This window comes from Eptatretus burgeri, chromosome 9 (assembly GCF_056783735.1).
Source record: "Eptatretus burgeri isolate ZD-2024b chromosome 9, Ebu_testis_v1, whole genome shotgun sequence".
NCBI classification, from domain to species: Eukaryota; Metazoa; Chordata; class Myxini; order Myxiniformes; family Myxinidae; genus Eptatretus; species Eptatretus burgeri.
The window spans coordinates 63,648,711-63,669,982 of NC_140969.1; the positions used below are offsets into that span (position 1 = coordinate 63,648,711).

Genomic DNA, 21,272 nt, shown 5'->3' on the forward strand with positions numbered 1-21,272 from the left:
GAACTGGTATGGTAGGTTCACGGTATGTCCTAGTTATGTGTGAGAAAGAACCGTTGCTACATGGACCCCTCCGTTGCCTAGCAACGGCCGAAAACCTCTAAATGTGGGGGTATTTTAACGAAAAAACAATGCAGCATTAACCCTCGAGGCTAGAATCATGAATTTTCTTGTGCTTAATCCTCAGGTCATTCCCCATTGAACGGGCCCATCGCGTCAGGTTCTATTGGGTAGTCGACTATCCATGTCCGCCTACCGGCTTGTCTGTGTGTTTGTCTGTCCAGAGCATAACTCAGTGGACTTTGATCCGATCTTGATGAAACTTGGTTACGTGTTCGATATCAATGTCTAGTTGTGTTTTCCTGGATGAGGGCGTGCTACGCCCATTGTGGGCGGGGCCACGCCCAAAAAACGTGTTTTTAGGGGGTAGCCGATTTAAATTTCCATCTTCTCTGAGAGGGTTTGTCGAATCTGGCAGGTGTTTCAGTATTTTGTTAGCCCAATGACAACTGCATAACCCCACGGAGCACCTTGCCCGTGGCGCCCCCTTCAAGTTTGTTTTAACGCTGATTTCATCAAAGTATGGATAATCCGAGGAGTGCGAAATGCCATATATCCTATATGACATCATATTGTTCCTGGAATGTTCCAGAGGAGGTTTTGCACCAAAGGTCACAATCCTTAACCTTTGACCTTTAAAGGTCACAAAGGTCAAATTTTCAAAGTTTTGGGAATCGAACCGGGTTTTCGACATTTTGCAGCTAATAACCCATATTTTTTATTTTGTTTTTTTATATTTATAATTTTTATAATATATATATATATATATATATAAATAACCCATATTTTTATATTTATAATAACTCATATTTTTTATTTTGCAGTCACCCGTACCACATCATGTTGATCATTTTTATAACTTGGTCAAAAATTATCACATTGTCTCATCCTTTACTTCTGAAACAATCTACATCGTCAAATACCGCTCGTGAACCATTGTCGTCTTCAGACTTGTTTATTCATTCATTCATTAATTATGCTTGGTGTTGGCTTAACAGTTGGGGTAATGGGTTTGGGATCCTAGGATCCTGAGTTCAAATCCCACTTTGCTATTGAATTATTACCAGGTGGGGTTGACTCTACCTGTCATTCTTCTGAGGTTGGCAAAATGAGTGCCAGCTTGCTGGTATCCCATGTCAGGGTGGCGACCTGCCCAGGATTGTGTCCAATAGCCAAGGAGATTGCTTAGGCAGCACCAACGCTCTGCATAGAGTATGGTCCCATTGATGGATGGATGGTGGGGTTGGGATCCTCGGGTCCTGAGTTTGAGCATTGATGGCCACTAAATTAACACCAGGTGGGGTTGATGCAGCCTGTCATCCTTCTAAGGATGGCAAAATGAGTTCCAGCTTGCTCGGATGATTGAGCTATTTGAGTATCCTGTGTGGGAGTGGTGACTTGTCCAGGATTGTGCCTGATAGACCAGGAGACTGCTTTGGCAGCACTGACATTCTGTACAGAGAATGGTCCCAATGGATGGATTCATTCATTAATTATCCATTAACTTCCTGAAATGCATATGCTAGTTATCTGAACTTGACTCTTTAGCCCATGCCACCACTGCAGATGATGGGATTGTGTCAGTGTGTCTGTGCAGGTCATAACTTTTTTTTTTACCATTTGAGCTTTTGTCATCAAATGTTCAACAAACCTCTATTATGAGAATATTGAGAGCACAAATTAACAATTGGGTCAAGATGTCAAAGAGTAAAGTCACAGTGAGTATTAATCAGCCTTTCCAGCACGTCCACCACTCCACTGTGTGAGACGGCCCGGTTCTGTAATCATATCGGTGTTTCTTTATTTATTTACCCTTTCAGCTTCAGTGTTTCTGTCCAGGCCATACAGTACATAACCTTTTTCCATTTTGGTTTTTCTCATCAAATTTTTGACAAACTTTTATTATGAGAATATTGACAAGACTAATTAATAAAATTTACATTTTTTTTTCGTCATTGTTTTCGTCAAATTTATTTTCAGTACAAAGCGGTCGCGGACAGGCTTTGCATTTTGGGATGCTTTCTGGTTCACGACTGCGATGGTAATTTTTCAGGTGCTGTGGCATGGGGGCATGGAGTATTGATCTGAGCATGTCAAAGTATCACATTGAATATAGTAGGGTTGCTTTCAGAGGAAATTGTACATTGGGCAAAAACAAACAAGAGCTCAATTTCATTATCAACATTATGTTTATCCAATGCAGGAATTGTAATCTCTGCCAAAAGACTGCTTGAGCAGAACCAATGCTCTGTCAAGGTGTGTGTGTGTGTGTGTGTGTGTGTGTGTGTGTGTGTGTGTGTGTGTGTGTGTGTGTGTGTGTGTGTGTGTGTGTGTGTGTGTGTGTGTGTGTGTGTGTGTGTGTGTGTGTGTGTGTGTGTGTGTGTGTGTGTGTGTGTGTGTCAAAGCTTACATAATGTGTGCATACTTTTCTTAAAGGACTGGTGTAACGTTTTAATACAGCCCGAGAGCCAGACATACTTCCTATTCAAATTGAGTGGATGGAGGTTACTTTTTGGTGGAATTACTTGAGAACTACTTTGTGGTTTTTCTGTGTGCATCGTGTAAATGCACAAATTAATTAATTCAGCATTATTCCTTGAGGATGTTTGTGAATGAGATAACTTACAGCAAGTGTGTGTGCTTCATTGTTATAGATTTTTGAAAAATGATCAGCCAATTATCGCTGAAAACGTATTTAACAATATCGAGCATGATAAAAAATTAATGGAAGCATTTCATTGATTGAACAAATACCTCAATTTGAATAATAAACTTAATACATACTAATTTGAGGTTGTTTTTTGGGGGGAAAATCCAGTGTTGTTTATCTTCAATGCATGCCATGACCACGCATGCCATTTCCACTCAAATATGATGTTATCTTTTCAGTTAGCATTATAACATTTTATTCAATTTTAAAAGTTGATTTATTTTTAATTCCTCTGTATCCCTGACAGGTGAAGTCCCACAACCACGCCACACACCGCCATCCTTGATTCGGTCGCACCTGGTAGCTTCCCTAGGTACCAGCTACCAGCCTCCGAGATTTGGCCAAGCGACTCGGAGAGAAACGATGACTGTGGAGCTCATCGGAGATCCACCTGGTGGGGGATTTGGCATCCTATTGCAAGGGAGCACCTTCTCAAGGACTGCAGCACCTCTTGTGGCTTACATTGAGCCCGAGAGCCCAGCTGACAGGTATTTTATTCCTCTTTTCTGATAGTTTGCCAATTGAAAAGAGTGTTTTTTTTTTTTTCAACTTAACCACCTCGAGAAGAATTTTGGTTGCAGACCTTAAGCCAAGTTCTATAAACTAAGTTTGTCACTTCAATTAATCAGCTTTGCAATTGTAGTAAATATTTTGAAAACACATTCGGTAATTCTGCAAGTGCAGATTAACAGGATGCACCACAGGGGCCTTCTCATCATTCCCCAAACTTTAATCCCTGCTGCCTCTCTGTCATAATTCACCCCGCTTTATTTTAATTGGTCATACTCTGCTATGTTTTGCATCCATTTGTTCGAATAACATGATGGATGATGAACGAGGGAGTACCTCTCCATCCCACTTAAATGACGGATGAGGGAGTAGCTCTGCCGAAAAGACCCTCGACCTGAGTGTGAATGTATTAAGCTTCCCTGCAATTGCGACCCACATAAACATTTTCCATTTGCCTAATTCTGATGGCATAAATATTGTGACAAATGTGATAAATAATGTTGCAAACCAGATCAGCAGGAATTTCTTTTTTTAACTTGGGCATGGGACTGGCCCGAGTAACACGTTTCACGTTCACACACAAATGCTAACAGAAAACAGTCTACTTAAAGTTCCGTCCAAATACTATCCTGCTCTATAATGCACAACACTACCTGTAGTTATCGGATGCATATTACACTGGGATTCCATGATGAATTCAGCACAATGGTTCAATCATTACAGAGGTGTAGCCATGCTCATGCATATTAGGGCAGGACTTTGGAAATCGGCAGGATGCCGTTGACATTTGTCGACTCTTTGCTAAAGACACGAGTATCTTTAACTTCCACCAGATAATGCTTACAAATTGTTGCACAACTTATCATCCATCCGAGGGATGGCATACTCAGTGGTACAACAATGCCTTGCCTGCGAAGCATCAATCCAACAATTTGTAGTTGGTTCGAAAATCAAACCCAGATGGCAGTTCAAAGGTAAGTGCACTACCTCTGTGCCATCCCGTTACACTATCTGTTAAGCACCAAGTGACCAGTCGACAATTGGATCTTATTTGTTCAGGAATTGATTCCATTTGAGGTGAGTCAGAGGTTTACTTTTAAACAACTGAGTTAATCTGTCAGTCCTGTGTAATAACTATGAAATGCTGAGCCTGCAGACATAATACGAGGAGGTAGTATGGTATTACGAAGAAGCTCGCTTTCTTTGATACCCATCTGCTGTCTCAAGTGTTGTCAAACTCTTTTTGCCATTTGTTCAGCAATTTCTCCCAGCACTTGAACTTTTGTTCTCATAAAACATAATTTAACTTTTCTGCCCTCTTCCTTCTCTCTTTTCTCTCTCTTTTTACTCCTTTTGTATACTTGTTTTTATCCTTTTATGGATATATATATATATACATATATATATATATATATATATATATATATATATATATATATATATATATATATATATTACATTAATGGCTCCGAGGCTGGTTAACATGTTCATGTGCATGGGACCAAATCAAGCATTAAACCCCAAATTAAATGAAACATCAATAAAATTTCCCCCTTTTATCATTAAGTATAGCTGGAAAGCTCTCCCAGAGAAGGAGCACTAAAGTTTGGTGTGACTGCACTAAATATATTCGTACACAGAGTTTTCAGCCATGGAACCGCTATCTTGGCATTATTTATTAAATTATGAACACCCGCTCTCTTCGGAAGCAGCCTTGAGAGGGGGGTGGATAGACGGGGAGGTGGGGGAAATATATTTTGTGCCGTGGATAATAATCCCACCTGTCTGCAGCAGGGGTCCATAAACCACTTGCACTGTTGCACGTGTACGGGAGAAACTTGCACATCGTCATTTCTCCTCCCCCCTTTATGGAGGTTGGGGGAGGGAATTTTATTTGTGCCGACAACCTGATCCTGGGTACTACCAATACCTATGCAAAATTTGGTGGAGATTTGGCCAGCTTTATTTTGTTCATTGAGTTTCAGATGTACATACATACAGTACATACATACAGTACATACATACATACATACATACAGAGAATTCCCTTACTTAATATAGTAGGCATGGAAACCATGACAAAGCATGAGCTCTGTTGTGGAATCAGTTGCCGAAATTTGTTTGGGATACTGGTGCACATGGCCTATTCCTGTGCAAACGCTGCACTGGCATTGTTAGCATACACAAGTGAGTATAAGCATATCATGGATACTTCATACAATGGGCAATATGCTTTAAGATGGAAAACCATGACTCTACACACTAGAATGGTCTCTTTTATTTTGTATATGAGTTAGTCCATAAAACATCAGATAATGAACCTAAGACCAGACAAATCAGTGATGAGTACACTCCTGGCTCTCCTACAGCCTCCTTCCATCTGACTGTTTCATATCATACATCATGATTTCATCAGAAAAGCCTGGTGTTAGCTTAATGGTTAAGGTAGCTGCCTTAAGATCTTAGGGTCTTTAGTTTGAGTCCTTGTTGTCCTGTTAAATAACACCAGGTGGGTTGAATTATCCTGTCATCATTCACACCAGGTGGGTTGACTCAGCCTTAGAAGTCATCAAAATGGATACCAGCCTATTGGAAACAGAGGGGCACTACATCAGTGGCACAGCTGTGCCCCTAGCAATGATGTAGCCAGCAGCCACACGCTGCATACAAAATAATAATAAATTTCATCAGAAACATTTTAATACAGTTCTTACTCTGCACTCAAATGGAAGCAGATGGCAGAGTACAAATTGTTGCATAATTTCTGGTTTTACCCTGCAGGTCAAAATAATAAATATTATAATCGTAAAAATAACAACGATAGCTCCCATACCCTCTCGAAAGGACATCAATGGTGATCACGACTTGGTCACAAATGTTCTTATAGTTGATTATTTACTCTGGACAGGTTGTTACTCCATCACATAGTGTTGCTGACGTAGAGTCAGAGCAGGAAGTTGTAATCTAGTGTAGATGTAGCAGCAGACAATAGTTTATTCTTTTCAAAAGGTATTGTGGGATGTATAGCACCCACAGGCAAATGATATGGGACAGCCAGCTTAACAACCCCTCCAATTGATGGTGTACCAGTACTAATTAATGAAATTCCCAGCCTGTGAAACACCAAGTTATAGTCACAGGCTGGGAATCCATCTGAAATATGACAGCCCAAATGCAAATATACTACCTCTGAGCTATTCTGCTCATCCAATATAGGCCTTAGCACATAGAAATTCCTTACGATACTGTCATGCCTGGCAGCATATGAAGCCTCTTGAGAAACTCGCGTCACTTTAGTCTGTCTTGGGCACATTGACTGATCACCGTCCAGGTGGCTTCTAGCTCCCCCACCTCCTTTTTCACAATATGCTGCTTAGTCTCAGTTGGTTGCCAACCCTCCTACCTTGAGGCTTCCAGTGTATTCCTTTTTGTGTTGTCATGTTCCCGATGCAGTATGTTCCCAATCCATCTCCCCTTGCTCATTTTAATTTTCTCTATGATGTTTTTCCTTCCACTTCTTCTTTCTACCTCCTTCTTGCTCACTCTATCTGGCCAAAAGATTTGCAAAATATTGTTAACAGCTATAAACTAGAAGGGCACTCAGTAGAGCACATACCTCCATCCCATAATAGCTCCGTCACATAATATCTGATCCACGTGAACATATCAGGCCCAATACATTTTTGAAATATCATGCTGGACAGTACTATCTCGTTTTGGCCCTTTCAATGATGAAGAATCACTTTTAAAAAATAAATAATTATCGTATCCAGATCTGGATTCGGATCTTCACCAAAATCCAATCAGTTCGTTCATGTCACACACCCAACCTGTCCACAAAATTTCATCCGGATCCGTCCACAACTTTTTGAGATATCCTGCACACACACACAAACAAACAAGAAGAAGACGTCATGCAGAGCACGATACTTGCAAAATCCATAAAACAAATTTGACCTCAAGAATAATTGGTGGTTGAATTCAATGACCAAATATGAAACTCCTCAAATTTCAAGTCAATCCAATGAAAATTGAATATTTTAGAAATTTGGCCTATGTTGACCTTTTGGCCTATTTTGAGCTCAAAAATAATTGGTGGCTGAATTAATTGACCTAATTGGCAAATCCTTTTCAAATTTCAAGTCAATCGGATGAAAATTAAGGATTTTAGAAATTCCACCTTAGTTGTTGACCTTGGGCCTACGTTGACCTTTTAGTGTATGTTAACCTCAAAAATAATTGGCTAGTTGAAATCAGTGACGAATTATAAATCCTCTTCAAATTTTAAGTGAATCGGATGAAAAGTGAGGATTTTAGAAATACCACCGGAGTTGTTGACCTTGGGCCTACGTTGACCGTTTGGTCTATGTTGACGTCAAAAATAATTGGCTGTTTTAATTAATTGACCTGAATTATAAATCCTCTTCAAATTTCAAGTCAATCGGATCAAAATTGAGGATTTTAGAAATCTCATCAAAGTTGTTGACCTTTGGCCTATGTTGACCATTTGACCTCAAAAACAATAGGCTTCTTACTTATGACAAACTCCACCATGTGGTGAAGTTTCATGAAGATCGGTTTATAAATATGACTTGAAGGCGATAAACAGACAGGCAGACAAACAGACAGAGAGAATAACAAAATCGACTAACCAATATACTTGAAAAATCTTCGGTTTTGCAAGTAACAAACAGATAAACAGACAGAAAGGGGTGAAAACATAACCTCCTTCACCTTCGGTGATGGAGGTAATAAAGGATTCTAGCACATATAAAAATTTGGAAACATTTGATACACTTTCTTATGTCACTGCCATCTTATATCACTACAGCCAACACTTTGCTAAGTGGGTAATTTACTTGATGGACCAGAATGGCAAATGTGCTGATAATTTTTCATGTCATCAATGGAATTTTTTGAAACTCGAATTGACCTTCCAGCATCTGAGCTTGACCAGTTTATACACTTGGAAGTATGTGACTAAAATCGGTAGAGATTGAAATATTTCAGATCTTTATAGCCGTCATAACAAAACAAAATCTACCCCCATGGGCATCAACAAATTAGAGCAATAATGGAAAAACACACTTCTGAGATTCCATCAGGAATGGTGAGCACAGGTAGCCTAGAGCTACCTATGCTCACCATTCCTGATGCTCACTGAATGTCAATCTTGTTAAGCAACCATTTGTGTAACAAATATGTCATATAAAGTTTCATTCATAGATGATCTGACATCTGACGGAGCACACATTTCGGTGTCCTTATTTTACGGAACTGACTTGATTTCCACAATGTATTCTTCCTTTGAATTAACCAAATGTCAAATGTCATTGCGATGCAAAAATATTACATTCTGAGTTTATTGTGACGTGCAAGAACTATATTTTCAAGACTAGGAACTGTAAGTTTGTAAACAAACTCTGCTTTAAACTCACCACCACTCTCCTCTCCACCCAGACAAATCCTAACCCTAACCCTAACCCCCACACACCATACTATCACTATATATTTCAAACTTAAAATTGCTGTGATAGAGCAGATCTGCTGTTGAATTCAAGATAACAGGTCCATTGCTTCATTACTTCTGGTGAATTGCTCACGACTTGCTGCAAAAGGCACGACGTTCATTCACCCCAGTTGCACAGCTATCGCTGGGATACAGGATTTAATCATCTGCTCTGCTGCCTGTTTGTCACGACATAAATTGCAGCACCAAACCCTCACGGCACCATCATTTTGTCCAGCTCACTACACCGTTTGCGTAGTATTATATTATTGCTACATAAATATTTATTTCATTAATGCTACAGCCATTTTTTGTCTCATCAATGAAGCATTACACAATGCTGTTTAAGTTTTCATTCCATGCTACTGATTTAGCATTTTACTGCTAACATTCATCTGATGATCAACCCAGCCTGAAATGTAATGATAGGATCTATAATTCTTGTCTGACAGCCATTAAAATAGTTCAGAAATAGCTCTCGAGTCAATGTAACTTTGTTTATTAAATCTGCACGTGCCTGAACGGAACATGCATGTCAGGAACAACAAGCGACATTCTGATACCGAGCTATCAGGGCCAAGTCAAAGAGGAATACAAAACGTTTGGATGTAAGGGGAGTTGAGGCTGATGCACTTCAAGTGATCGAGGCTGGTGCACATGGCAGATGGACCGTGCTTGTTTTATACAAAACCATGCATGCCTCCTGTCACTTCTCTGGCGGGTTTAATCAAAAGACAGCATGTTGTACTTCACAAACATAATGCATGTCTATCTGAGTGTCAATAAGGATGTAAAATGAAGTAAAACACATAATTGTGGTTGTTTTTTGTGTGATCCTTCTGTGTACTTTTATCTTTTTTTTCTTCTATTGCTTTGAGAAGTATGACTATACTTCCTTTTTTGTGCTCCTCCTATGTCCTTAAGAGTTCTTGCTGTCATATAATAATAAATGTAAAGATTGGAACCCCTGACATTAAAGCTCTAGGTCCCACTTCTTCTTCCTCAATCCTGGAAACACGGGCTTTTAAAACGGGCAACTTTGTAATTAAAGGGACGAATTTTTGTTCCAAGTAAATTGATTATTAACTTTCCAACGGTACCATTTGTATTGTTATACGGCATCGGGAACACTTTAGAACTAGATATCTTTGATCGCCTACGACTTACCCTTCCTTGGCCCATGACCCAATGATGGCTTTTTTTTTTTTTTGGACTGCTATATGACCTTGACGTTCAAGATTTAGGGATAGAGTGTGGATTTAAAAATGTGTCCCCATCTACAATCTGTTCATAAAACTCAAAATCGCAAAAATCAGAGGAAAATTATTCAAGTTGTGAATTTTATTAATTAGGTCACAATCCGAAAAAAGTAGGTCAAGGACACTAATCAAATATCAGATGCACAACTACATTGCAGGTACACGGTTATGATGCAAGAACATCTTGGAAGGCCAAGTTGTCTTTGAGATTTGGCATCAGCAAAATTGAGTGATGACAAAAAAACGCATTTTGTTTTTTCAGACCATCATGTGACCTTGACTGCATTATTTTATTCAGTCTGCTATTTAACCTTGACCTTTAACTTGGAGGCTGTGATGTAAATTAAGCATAAGTGCACCTTGCTCTAAGTCTAGGCTATCGAGAGAGGGCAATTATTTCTGATCGGACAAATGTCAGTCGAGTGAGAGTAAAAATGTTAAAATGTCTATAATTGAGTCATGACCTTAAAAATGATGTCAATCCCACATAATTTTTCTTCCCATTATTGATGCAAAATTTAATTCCGAAAGTCACAACTAGATCCAAAATAAAGCTTGGACATTGGCAGAAAAAAGGGAGAAAACCCTCAATTGTGGTTTACTACTTCGAGGGGTGTAAGACGTTGGCCTTTAACCCATAAGGGTATGATGTAAATTCGGCATAAATGCACCATTCTCTAGGCTATCTATAGAGGGAAATTTCATTCCAATTGGACAAACTTTAGTTGAGTTTTGGTGAAAAATGTTTAAATGTATATAATAGGGTCATGACCTGAAAATTAGGTGTTCAAATAAAATTATGTCAACCCTGTGCACTTTCTATTCACATTACTGATATAAAATTTCATTCCAAAAGTCCTCATGCAATGGCAGAAAAAAAGGGAGAAAAACCCAAATGCTTGTTTTATATTCCTTGGGATGTATGACCTCGACCTTTAACCTGAAGAGGTATTGTGTAAATTAAATGTAAATGCACCTTGCTCTCGGCTATCTAATGAGGGAAATTTCGTTCTGATCGGACAAACCTAAGTCAAGTTATGATGAAAATTGTTTACATGTCTATATAGAGGTCATGACCTTAAAATTTATGTCAAGGTCAAAAAAATTTATTTCAACCCTGCATACTTTCTATGCATATTATTGATGCAACATTTCATTCCGAAAGTCCTGACTGGCTCTGATATACAGTTCGGAAATTGGGAGTGCAAGTAGAAATATATTTATATCGTGGCAGGCCAGGGGTCGGGTGAGAAGACCACAGGAGTGGGGGGGGGGGTTCCGGTTCCCACCAGACTCCCCGGAATTGCAGGCTGTCGCACACGGATAATTCCGTGATGCAGCAGGTCGCTAACCGACCGTGAACGCCAATAACGCAACCACGTGACTTAGGGTCCTCCGCCTGGTGAATCCGGTTACCTAAAAATAATCACGCGATCTAAATACTGGGGGACACACCCTCGGTACGCCTTGTCCAAACCGGATCACTTTACCGGATCAGATGCAGCGGAGCGACACTGCGAAGGATGTACCAGCTAAAAGGAATGGATTGTTGGGAATAAAGTCCCGGCTAAGTTAGGATACGGACCATGCTGGATCAATGAAAGAACAGAAAAAAAATGAGCTGGGAACATTTCTACAAAGGATTTATTAACAGGAAGGCAAGGAAAGATATGTGGCACAGTGAATATTGTTTATTGTTGTCTGTAGCAGGGATAGCAAGAAAAGTGAAAGGTGCGGCAATATACAAGCAACTTACAAAAGCAGACACAGAGCAGAGTTATCCCGATATAATTATTTTACACTCTTAGCTTAAATGAGGACAGGCACCAGGACACACACACACACACACACACACACACACACACACACACACACACACACACACACACACACACACAACCCGATGACGAGGAGTTGATGAAGATAATAAGAGGGGAGATAAGGCTAATGGTCTCTCAATACCTTGCACGATTGCCCGATCGCGCCACCAGTGCGTTTTTTTGTGGGGGGGGGTGCCTGCTGGGTGACACCTCCCTGACAGCTAGCATGACGTCTCTCGCTTCCTGGCACTTCGTGCAGCTTGTGTCGGTCTAGAGAATGAGACGCGACCATCGGGCGTGCAAGGAGGGACTTGGGTGGAGTCAAAAGCCAATGGGTGGAGAGGGGGAGGCGGAGTCTGAAGCAAGTGGGCAGAGAAGTGGTGAAGAATGCGGAGTCAGCAGGCGAATTGGTAAATAAGGGCAGAGCCAGCAGGCGAATGGGTAGGTTGTCGATCCCAAGCCAGACAGAACGAGCTGAAAGGAATGAAGACAGGAACGACGAGCAGGAATGACACACCTGGAACGACGAGCAGTTACAACACACCAGGAACGACGACAACTCTGTGCAACGACAAAGACTCTCTGGAACGATGACGACTCTCTCGCCGCCCCGCAACCCGTCCTTTTATAGATCCGGTGGTGCGGGGTGGGGGCGACGACCCAAAGCGATGTGTCGTCACCCGAATTGGGCGCTCTCGTTGGGCCCTGGCCAGCACACTGGCCAGCCGCCATGACCGGAAGCAGCTCCACTTCACTTCCGGCCAGATGGTTCCAAGTTGCGGAATCGTCTTGCCCCAGCACCGTGACATGAATCGCCTTGCACCGAACCCCGTGATATGAATCGCTTTGCACGGAACCCCGTACCTTGCCCCGATGACCCGCGGTTGGTGCTGGTCAATGTGCCTGCTCCATGGTGTGCCACGCGGACCAAGCGATCCGGCCGCACAGCATGCCTCTGCCTGGTAGCAGCTGCATGGAGGCGGAGGTGTGGGAGGATGTCTGCCGTTCGCGGGAGACATTTGTTGCTGTTGTGGTCAGTGAAGACCGATGGTAAGATGTTATTGTAACCCCATTTGCAGACCCGTCCAAAGATGTGGGTCATTCATGCCCCGTTCTGTACGATGATAAAGTATCACGGGCTGCGCGCGATTCCGCCATTGTGCACGTGGTCAGCGCGCGGGTCCGCCCACCATCGAGCATTCCCCATACAGTGCGCGCAGGTCCGCCACTGTACACATGGTCAGCGCCGGGTCCGCCCACCATCGAGCATGCCTTGTACAGTGCGTGCGGGTCCACCATTGTACAAGTGGTCAGTGCGCGGGTCCACCCATCATCGAGCATGCCTTGTACAGCGCGCGCGGGTCCACCATTGTACACGTAGTCAGCGCGCGGGTCCGACCACCATCGAGCATGCCTTGTACAGTGCGCGCGGGTCCGCCCGCCATTGAGCATGCCCCATACAGTGCACATGGGTCCGCCACTGTACACGTGGTCAGCACCGGGTCCGCTCGCCAGCGAGCATGCCTTGTACAGTGCGCGCGGGCCCACCACTGTACACGTGGTCAGCACACGGGTCCCCCCACCATCAAGCACACTGTACATGTGGTCAGCACACGGGTCTGCCCACCATCAAGCATCGTGTTCGCGGTTATCACTGGCAGCGGGACGCACGGTGCCATCCCTGATCTGTGTCAGGGAATTGAGGGAAAGGATTGGATCTAATTATTGTATGTAGGGTTGAGTTGAAAAAGAACATAGATACAATTGTTAGACGCAGAAATGGGTTGAAAAGAGTGCGGCGCATGCGTACTGTGAGTTGTTAGCATTTGGTGTTTGCTCTCAGCGGTTTTTACAGGTGGGTGTCCGAGTTTAGTGCCTGCTGGCCTTCGCGAGGACCCATTGCTTGTATTTACCTCAGGAATAGAGAAACAGCATAAGAAATAAAGCCAGAGATACAATCAGACCCAACCATGATTGACATAACGCACTTGTTCCGTTTGTTCCATGAGACAAGAAGGAAGGGTCTAACTTTATGTATATTAATGAAATAACTGTCTGGGGACCACTGTATGATGGGTGCCATTGCATTGGAGGTGTGCAGCTCCCAGAACCGCATATATATATATATATATATATATATATATATATATATATATATATATATATATATATATATACATATTCTAAATGTTGGTTTAGTCCTCCTTGGGGTGTCGAAATACACTCTGGTGTACCATTAAAATTAAAGGCACTAATTGTAGAAACAAACTGTAGAACAGCTATAAGCCTCCCCCTATCATATAGGTGGAGGCTTAATAAAGTGTTGCAGACAGAGAAACTCGACTTCTTTTATATGTAGATGCTGTGAGAGGAAATATGGGTGGAGACAATCGGCCTGCAATCAAAGACAATATGTGTGGACTACATGGTTAGTCTATTCGACATTTGTAATACCATTTCATAATGTTGAGCTGTGCAGCCTTATTGAATGTTTGAACCTCATGTGATAACTAACACAAGTCTAATTGCTCTACATTCTAAAATCTTCACTCACCAATTCATGTAATATTGTGGAATATGCATCATATTGTCTGCTCTGAAGTTACCGTTTGCAACCGTTTCTACAATCATCATTTCTTGGTAGCACTCTCTTTCCATCTTCAGCAAATTGTAAACAAACCCATTCCACTCAAGCAGCCCTTTGTTGTTCTTTTAAAATCCGTACCATTTAATGCAGGTGATGCACCCACGTCCCACGCATGCTCCAAAGTCCTGATATTTGATGTACATGTCACACCCAATAAATACATCACATCCATTTTGTTTCCTCACTTATCGCCTTTGATTTGGCGATGTACAGATGAGTGCTGTTGGCCTTAATGCAGAGAAATAAGCACAAATAACTCAATGTTACGATGTGAACTTGTGTGCTGAAACAGGTCTACGTAATCCAAAAAGCTTGCATCCCAAACCTAATCTCATAAAGCAAATTTTTCCTAATGCTAATTAATAATGGAATCCTTTATGGTGGATTAAAACAGATGTTATGACCTGCACGACAAATTAATGGGCACTAATTGTATAAACTTGAAATGTGTTTGCTCACCAGATTTCTACTGATTATTTTAAAACAAATCAAAGTTTTGCATTCTGCTGTTCATGGTGATTGGGAGGATATTTTACCTTGGATTGTTTTTCTAATATATTTCAAAATGAGTCTCACTGTGGTTTCCCTTCTTCGCCAAAGACTGCCATTTAGATGCGACGTGCGAACAACCAGGGCCCATGAATCTGTTTATAGCATAGATGCTGCCCAGACAACAACCACACTCTGAGATGGCAAGCAAAGTAACCTGGTGTCAAGGGATGTCCAAGAAGAACAGATCACTAGTTACCCACAGTTTAGGCAGGAAGTTGGAATTTGTTCAGGTTGCCCTTTAAAAAAGACTTCGTGGGATATTTAATTCCACCAATGACCTTAGCTGGAAGACAGGTCCTCCAGCTTAACATCCTTTCAATAGCCAATGCATGCTGATGTTCGCCTTGCATGTGAAACACCAGGAAGATGGTTTATAACTGGGTCTAAATTCAAACTCAGTGAAGACAGCTCAAAGACAAGTGCACATATCTCTCGTCTGGGCTATCCTGACAGCCATCAAAATGATTACTGTCATCATATAAGTGTATGGTGCATGAGAGAGAGAGAATTAATGCTACACCAGTAGTTTTACTTTCCATCAGACAGAAAGTATGACCAGCAATCCTGACAAGGAGAGTGTAAGATGGTTCCAGGCACAATTTTAATGCTCTGAAGTCAGGTTGGTAGGACTACCCTTGGTGGTTGCTGTTTGCAATCTACTACCTTGAAAACCAAACATAAAAAATAATAAAAACAGAATCAAAATTGAGGGAAACATTGCAGAATGCATGAAACAACCTCTCAATGGAATTCCTCCAGACATTGCAGGAAAGCATTCCAAAACGGATATCTGCTGTTTTGCATAAAAAATGTGGTCACACCAAATATTGAAATTTCATGTACTGTACCTATTAATATTGTAAAATACAATTCATATTTGTTTCTCTTTTTTTATATAAAACATGATCATTATAACACCTTTTATCCTACCATATAAAATAAGGCGTGTGTCGTTGGTTGTTATCTCTGTCACCATATGCTGATTTCAGAAGGTAGAACGGAGCTCTCCCGGGTCTCAAAGTAGCCGTGTGTGTGTGTGTGTGTGTGTGTGTGTGTGTGTGTGTGTGTGTGTGTGTGTGTGTGTGTGTGTGTGTGTGTGTGTGTGTGTGTGTGTGTGTGTGTGTGTGTGTGTGTGTGTGTGTGTGTGTTTGTTTGTGTGTGTGTGTGTGTGTGTGCACGCGCATCTGATAATGATGTAATCAAAAATGGCTGGGGATACCCCGGCTTCCCAATCTTTACCAGGCTTTGCATTCATGCTGAGGGTACCCAGGGTCAGGTCATGGGCACAAAATAACTCCCCCCCCCCACCTTCCTCCTCTCCCGTGAGGCGGCGGGGAGATGACCTGCGATTTTTGCCTTTTCACATAGCACAGTGAAAATCGTCTACTGACCCCTGCTGGAGAGAGGGGGCACAAAATAGATTTGTCCCAATATATGAAAAATGGTGAAAAAAAAACTTGCCTTTTCTTCCTGGAAGGAAAATCCAACCGAAGGCAATCTCAGCATTCAAAAAAAGCCAGCAACAAGTGTGTTTCCAATCTTTGGGAAGCTAGAAAACAACATCTGTCCAACATCAACATTGAACTTTCAAACTTGACTCCCTCCACTAAAACCTGGTGGCACCTTGTAAGTCCATCTCTGGTGTATGCTCCCCTTCCAAGCAGCGTGACCAGCCTTGGCTTTTTTCACAAGATCTTGGCTATTCATTGTTCACCTTATTGAACTGTTATCAACGCTTTTCCGAAACCTTGTGAATTATTGGCTTTTCTCATTGGCTCACCTTGGCATTTATGAAAATGAGGAGTGGTCACACTGCTTCCAAGCATTTTCTTACTTCAAATGGTACCACAGCCAACTCCGATCATGAGAAGGCCAAATGCCTCAATTCTGTTTGCTTCCAAATCTTGTCTCTTTAACCCCTCACTCTTTTCCCACTTTTACCCAAATGCTCCTAGACTCTGTATCTTTTGCACCTGAGAAGGTGGAGAAGATTATTTCAACCCTCGACTCTGATTCTGCAACTGGATTGGACGGCATCAGCTCGCATGTCCTAAAAACCTGCTCTGCTGCTCTTTTGTCTGCCATTTGTCTGCTGTCTGCCATTTTCACCCTGTCATTTGCCCTAGGTCATCTTCCATCTGCTTGGAAATTAGCCAACATCATAACATTAAAAACAAAGTTGTAAAAACTGATCTGCCCTAACTACAGACCTATCAGCTTACTTCCAGTCATTAGCAAGGTCATGGAATCAATCATTGCAGTTGATATGAAGTCCTTCCTTTTCTCCAACAGCCTCATCTCAGAACACTAATTTGGGTTCAGACCTGGTCACTCCACATTGGACATTCGGCTTCCACTCGCACAACAATGGATGTAAGCCCTCAATGTCAGACGTGAGATCAGGGCGTCTCTCTGGAGTTCAGACATATCTTTTATTTGCTCTCCCTGTCAAGGCTGGAGTGCCCCAAGGCAGTGTTCTGGGCCCAGTCCTATTCCTGATCTTCAAACTGATTCTCTGGAAAATCCACTTTATCTATTTGCTGATGACTTCACCCTCTGCCGTACCATCTGTCATCCCTCAGACCTACAAGCCATAGCTTCTTCGCTCTCTGCAGATCTGGATAAAATCACAAACTGGTCCAACACGTGGAACATGTCTTTCAATCCTGACAAATCTCATGATGTCTTGCTGAAATGACCGTCTCCACATCTACTTTCTCAACAATCCTCTGGAAGAAATCTTTTCATTCAAGCTTCTGGGTCTCACTATCTGCCATGGTCTTTCTTGGGAAAGCTACATTTACAACCTGGCCTCCAAAGCCAGTCGTCAACTGTGCATCCTCCATCGTGCAAAGTCCTTCCTCAGCCCACCTGACCTCCTGACCACATACAAAGCTTTGTTCCACAGCCTGATGGAGTACTGCTCTCCTCTCTCGGCTGATGCTCCTGCCTCTCACCTTTCTCGGCTTCACGCTTTGGAAACAAAGACATTTAGGATCATTGGTATCTCCCACGGTGAGGCTGAGACGTTGGGCCTCTCACTCTCCCACCGCAGGCAGGTCGGTGGTCTTTCTGTCTTCTACTGTCTCCTCTCCGGTCTCGCCCCCCCCCCTGTTCTGTCTGTGATGTGTCCCGCCCATATTTCCGCAGGGCGCTCAAGGTCCACCAGCAACCCCCTTCTGGTAAAACTACCAAAATCACAAATTACTGCTCACCTTCACTCTTTTATTCCTCTGTTTTCCCACCTTTGGAATAAACTCCCACACTGTGTTCAATCCCATCCTTCCCTCCAGGCCTTCAAAACAGCTGTTTACCACCACCTCTTATCATCCCCCATCCAAAACCTCAATCTTTTCTACCCCCATCAATCCACCCCAAACCCTCCTCCTTCAAATTCCCTGCTTTCCTACTTGAAAGTTCCTGTAGTATCCATCTTGTATACCCCGTGTTCCCCGCCCCATCCCTCTTTCTCTCTCTTCCACAGATCTCCTAATGTCTCTGTTCCCCACTGTTTTGTCCTTTCCTCTCTCGTCCTTCTTGTCTCATGCTCCCCTTGCCGTGCATTGTGTGTTAGGTGTCATATGAGCCTTAACAATGTATACAAAAATATATATTATAATAATAATAATAAATAAATAAATGGAAAAAAAGAAACAAAATGCAGGTGAGCAACCCGAGACAATGGGGAAGCACGGTAATTTTGTGTACCAACAGCCGCCACACCGCTACACAAATAAATTTTGTGACATCGAAGCCGCTACACCAGGAAATCACAGAACCATAAAAAAATATATCCATAAATGAAAATATAAATAAATGGAAAAAAAAGAAAATAAATAAGTGAAAAATCAAATGCAGGTGAGTGACCGGAGGCAATGGGGAAGCACGGTTCGTATGCTTACACAATGAGTAAGCACACCCCGCTAGTATTACAATAAAATCTCTCCTCTAAGGAACCGGACACATTCACACACAAACAAGGCAAGGCTTTGTAAAACGAGCTTGCAGTCTCTTGAGGAACAGCACAAAGAGGAGCAGCACAGACCCATACTACCACAAAATCACAGCAAAGTGGGACAGCACATCAGAGCATCCCCGGTAATTGAGACCGATTACCACTCCTCATGAGTTCAGAGGCTCACCCCTCCCCCTCCTCTTGCCCCTCATGTGATTCAATTGGGGTCATTGGGATGGCATCTTTCCACTGTCGGCGCAATCAGACGACGTCCTTGGGCTCTGGCTTATAGCGGCGTTCCTCTTTGCCAGTGGTCCGGCCAATAGCAAGCCACATTGGTGTGGCAGTTGGCTGGTCCTTCCAAGGGCCTCACCTTAGGTGATGATGTTGACAGCACATGTGGTGGCGTCATGCCCTCGGCCCGCACAGATGTCTGAGGGAGGCAGAGAAGTCAGTGATCTTATTGTACCATGCGCTGGGGACGACTTCATAAAAGTGACCCTCACGGGGGTTCCCTCACCCAGTCTTCATCAGTTCAGACAGAAAGGACAAATCACACAACACCCTTAACATAACCAACCTCTATCGTAAACAACATCACCTTCCAATGGTGTTCAAAAGAGGCAGCGAAACTGAAACATGAAGACCTTGACACAGGTAAAATCCTACATATATGCATACACCATTCACAGTTCAAAATCTTGGATTTACACAAAAGCAAAACAGACATTGAGGATCTATGAGCGAAATATTCCCAATTTTCCATGACTCTAAGGAAAAAGTAGAACGAGGCTTCGTTATACTGTATAAGTATAGTAAACCCTCAAATATTAAGAAAAAAGATCTAATATCGTGGGCTTTGATCAATCACGGGAAACCTATTGTGTTCCGATTTCATTATTGTGGTGTTTCATTTCAACCAATCGTGATTTTTGAGCTGAGACGAGTCATCGTTTGCATACAGTTCATGAAATGTTACCTCCCTTTACGAGCCTTGTGGTGTTTCTCCTGCACCGTTTTTAATGAGCCCGAACATAAAGCAATGGACAAAGTTAAAATGCAGCATCTGTACAGGCCACCATTACGAGGTCAATGATTGTACGGAGAACCTTCCCCATTGTACTCTTCCTCATTCCTAAACTTTCATTTTCCTTCAAACCTCATTCTCAAACCTTAATTTTCCAACTCCATATTCGAACCTTATTGCCAAGCCCATAATTTCTGACACCCGGATTCGAACCTCCATCCACAAGCACACATTCTCAAGCGCAGCTCCTGAAACAAATTGAGGTGAAGGGATTTATTACAGAGCAGATTTTTAACATCGATGAGACGGGATTATTCTGGAAGACGATGCCATCTCGTTCCTTGCTTTCCAAGCAGGGAAAAAATCATGGTTCAAGTGAAGGTAATTTAAGGATTTTGTTTCCCTTTTCCATTGAGGGTTGTGGCAATACTGTTGTGTTGGGTTTTTTTTATTTACAACAGAGTACAGTGCGAGTATGTAATATGTTTACAATCACCCACCTCGCTGTGTTGTAATAAATACTCTTGTGGTAAAAAAATAAATTAAAAAAAGGCAATGCTCTTGTGGTTTTGTTGAATTTACACCGTATTTATTGTATTTACACGTTTATTTCAATGTAAACATGGATTATATACATTTAATTTTTATTTTTTAACATGTTCATTTAAATTGTAATGTGTTTATTTCTGGCTGCCGTCGATCTTCCTCAACATGTCCTTGAAGTCCAGGAACCGAAACCCCCTTTTTCCATTGGCCCTTGGTTTCCACAATCGCGGTTTTAACTATAGCGGCATTTTCCAGGAACCTAATCCCCGCAATATTAGAGGGTTTACTGTAGATATAATTTGATACTTTACCAACAATTGTCCAACAAGACATGTAAAGTATTTTTTAGGTGTTCTTTTCAATACATAGTTTCATTTTAAAAATTTTTTAATATAATCAGCAAGAAATATAATCAGTGTATTTTATATTTATGTATATTCCCCATTTATACATAATTTTTTTGTTTATAGAACATTTCAAGTCCAATGTACCACTTAATGAAGGTGTCAAACCGTGTGACATTTTTAGGAGAATGCACAATATGGCACAAACTGTTTGTCATGGTAACGTGTGATAAATTGTATGGATGGGTTTGATAAGGATGAAAAATATGGACGAGTCCTCTGTGGCAGCAGGCCAAAGTTCATCGCACTGTGCACACACTCACTCATCCATCCTTT

General features: G+C 41.9%; 1 protein-coding gene across 5 annotated transcripts in view; it reads left to right on the plus strand.

Moving 5' to 3' along the window:
• LOC147020212 (glutamate receptor-interacting protein 2-like) overlaps positions 1 to 21,272 on the plus strand; it is a 588,802-nt gene that overhangs the window by 360,756 nt on the left and 206,774 nt on the right. For all 5 annotated transcript variants that reach the window (XM_085895375.1, XM_085895376.1, XM_085895372.1 and 2 more), the window contains one exon: positions 3,015 to 3,255. In XM_085895375.1, the coding sequence (XP_085751501.1) occupies positions 3,015 to 3,255 (241 nt within the window). The remainder of the gene's footprint in view (positions 1 to 3,014; positions 3,256 to 21,272) is intronic.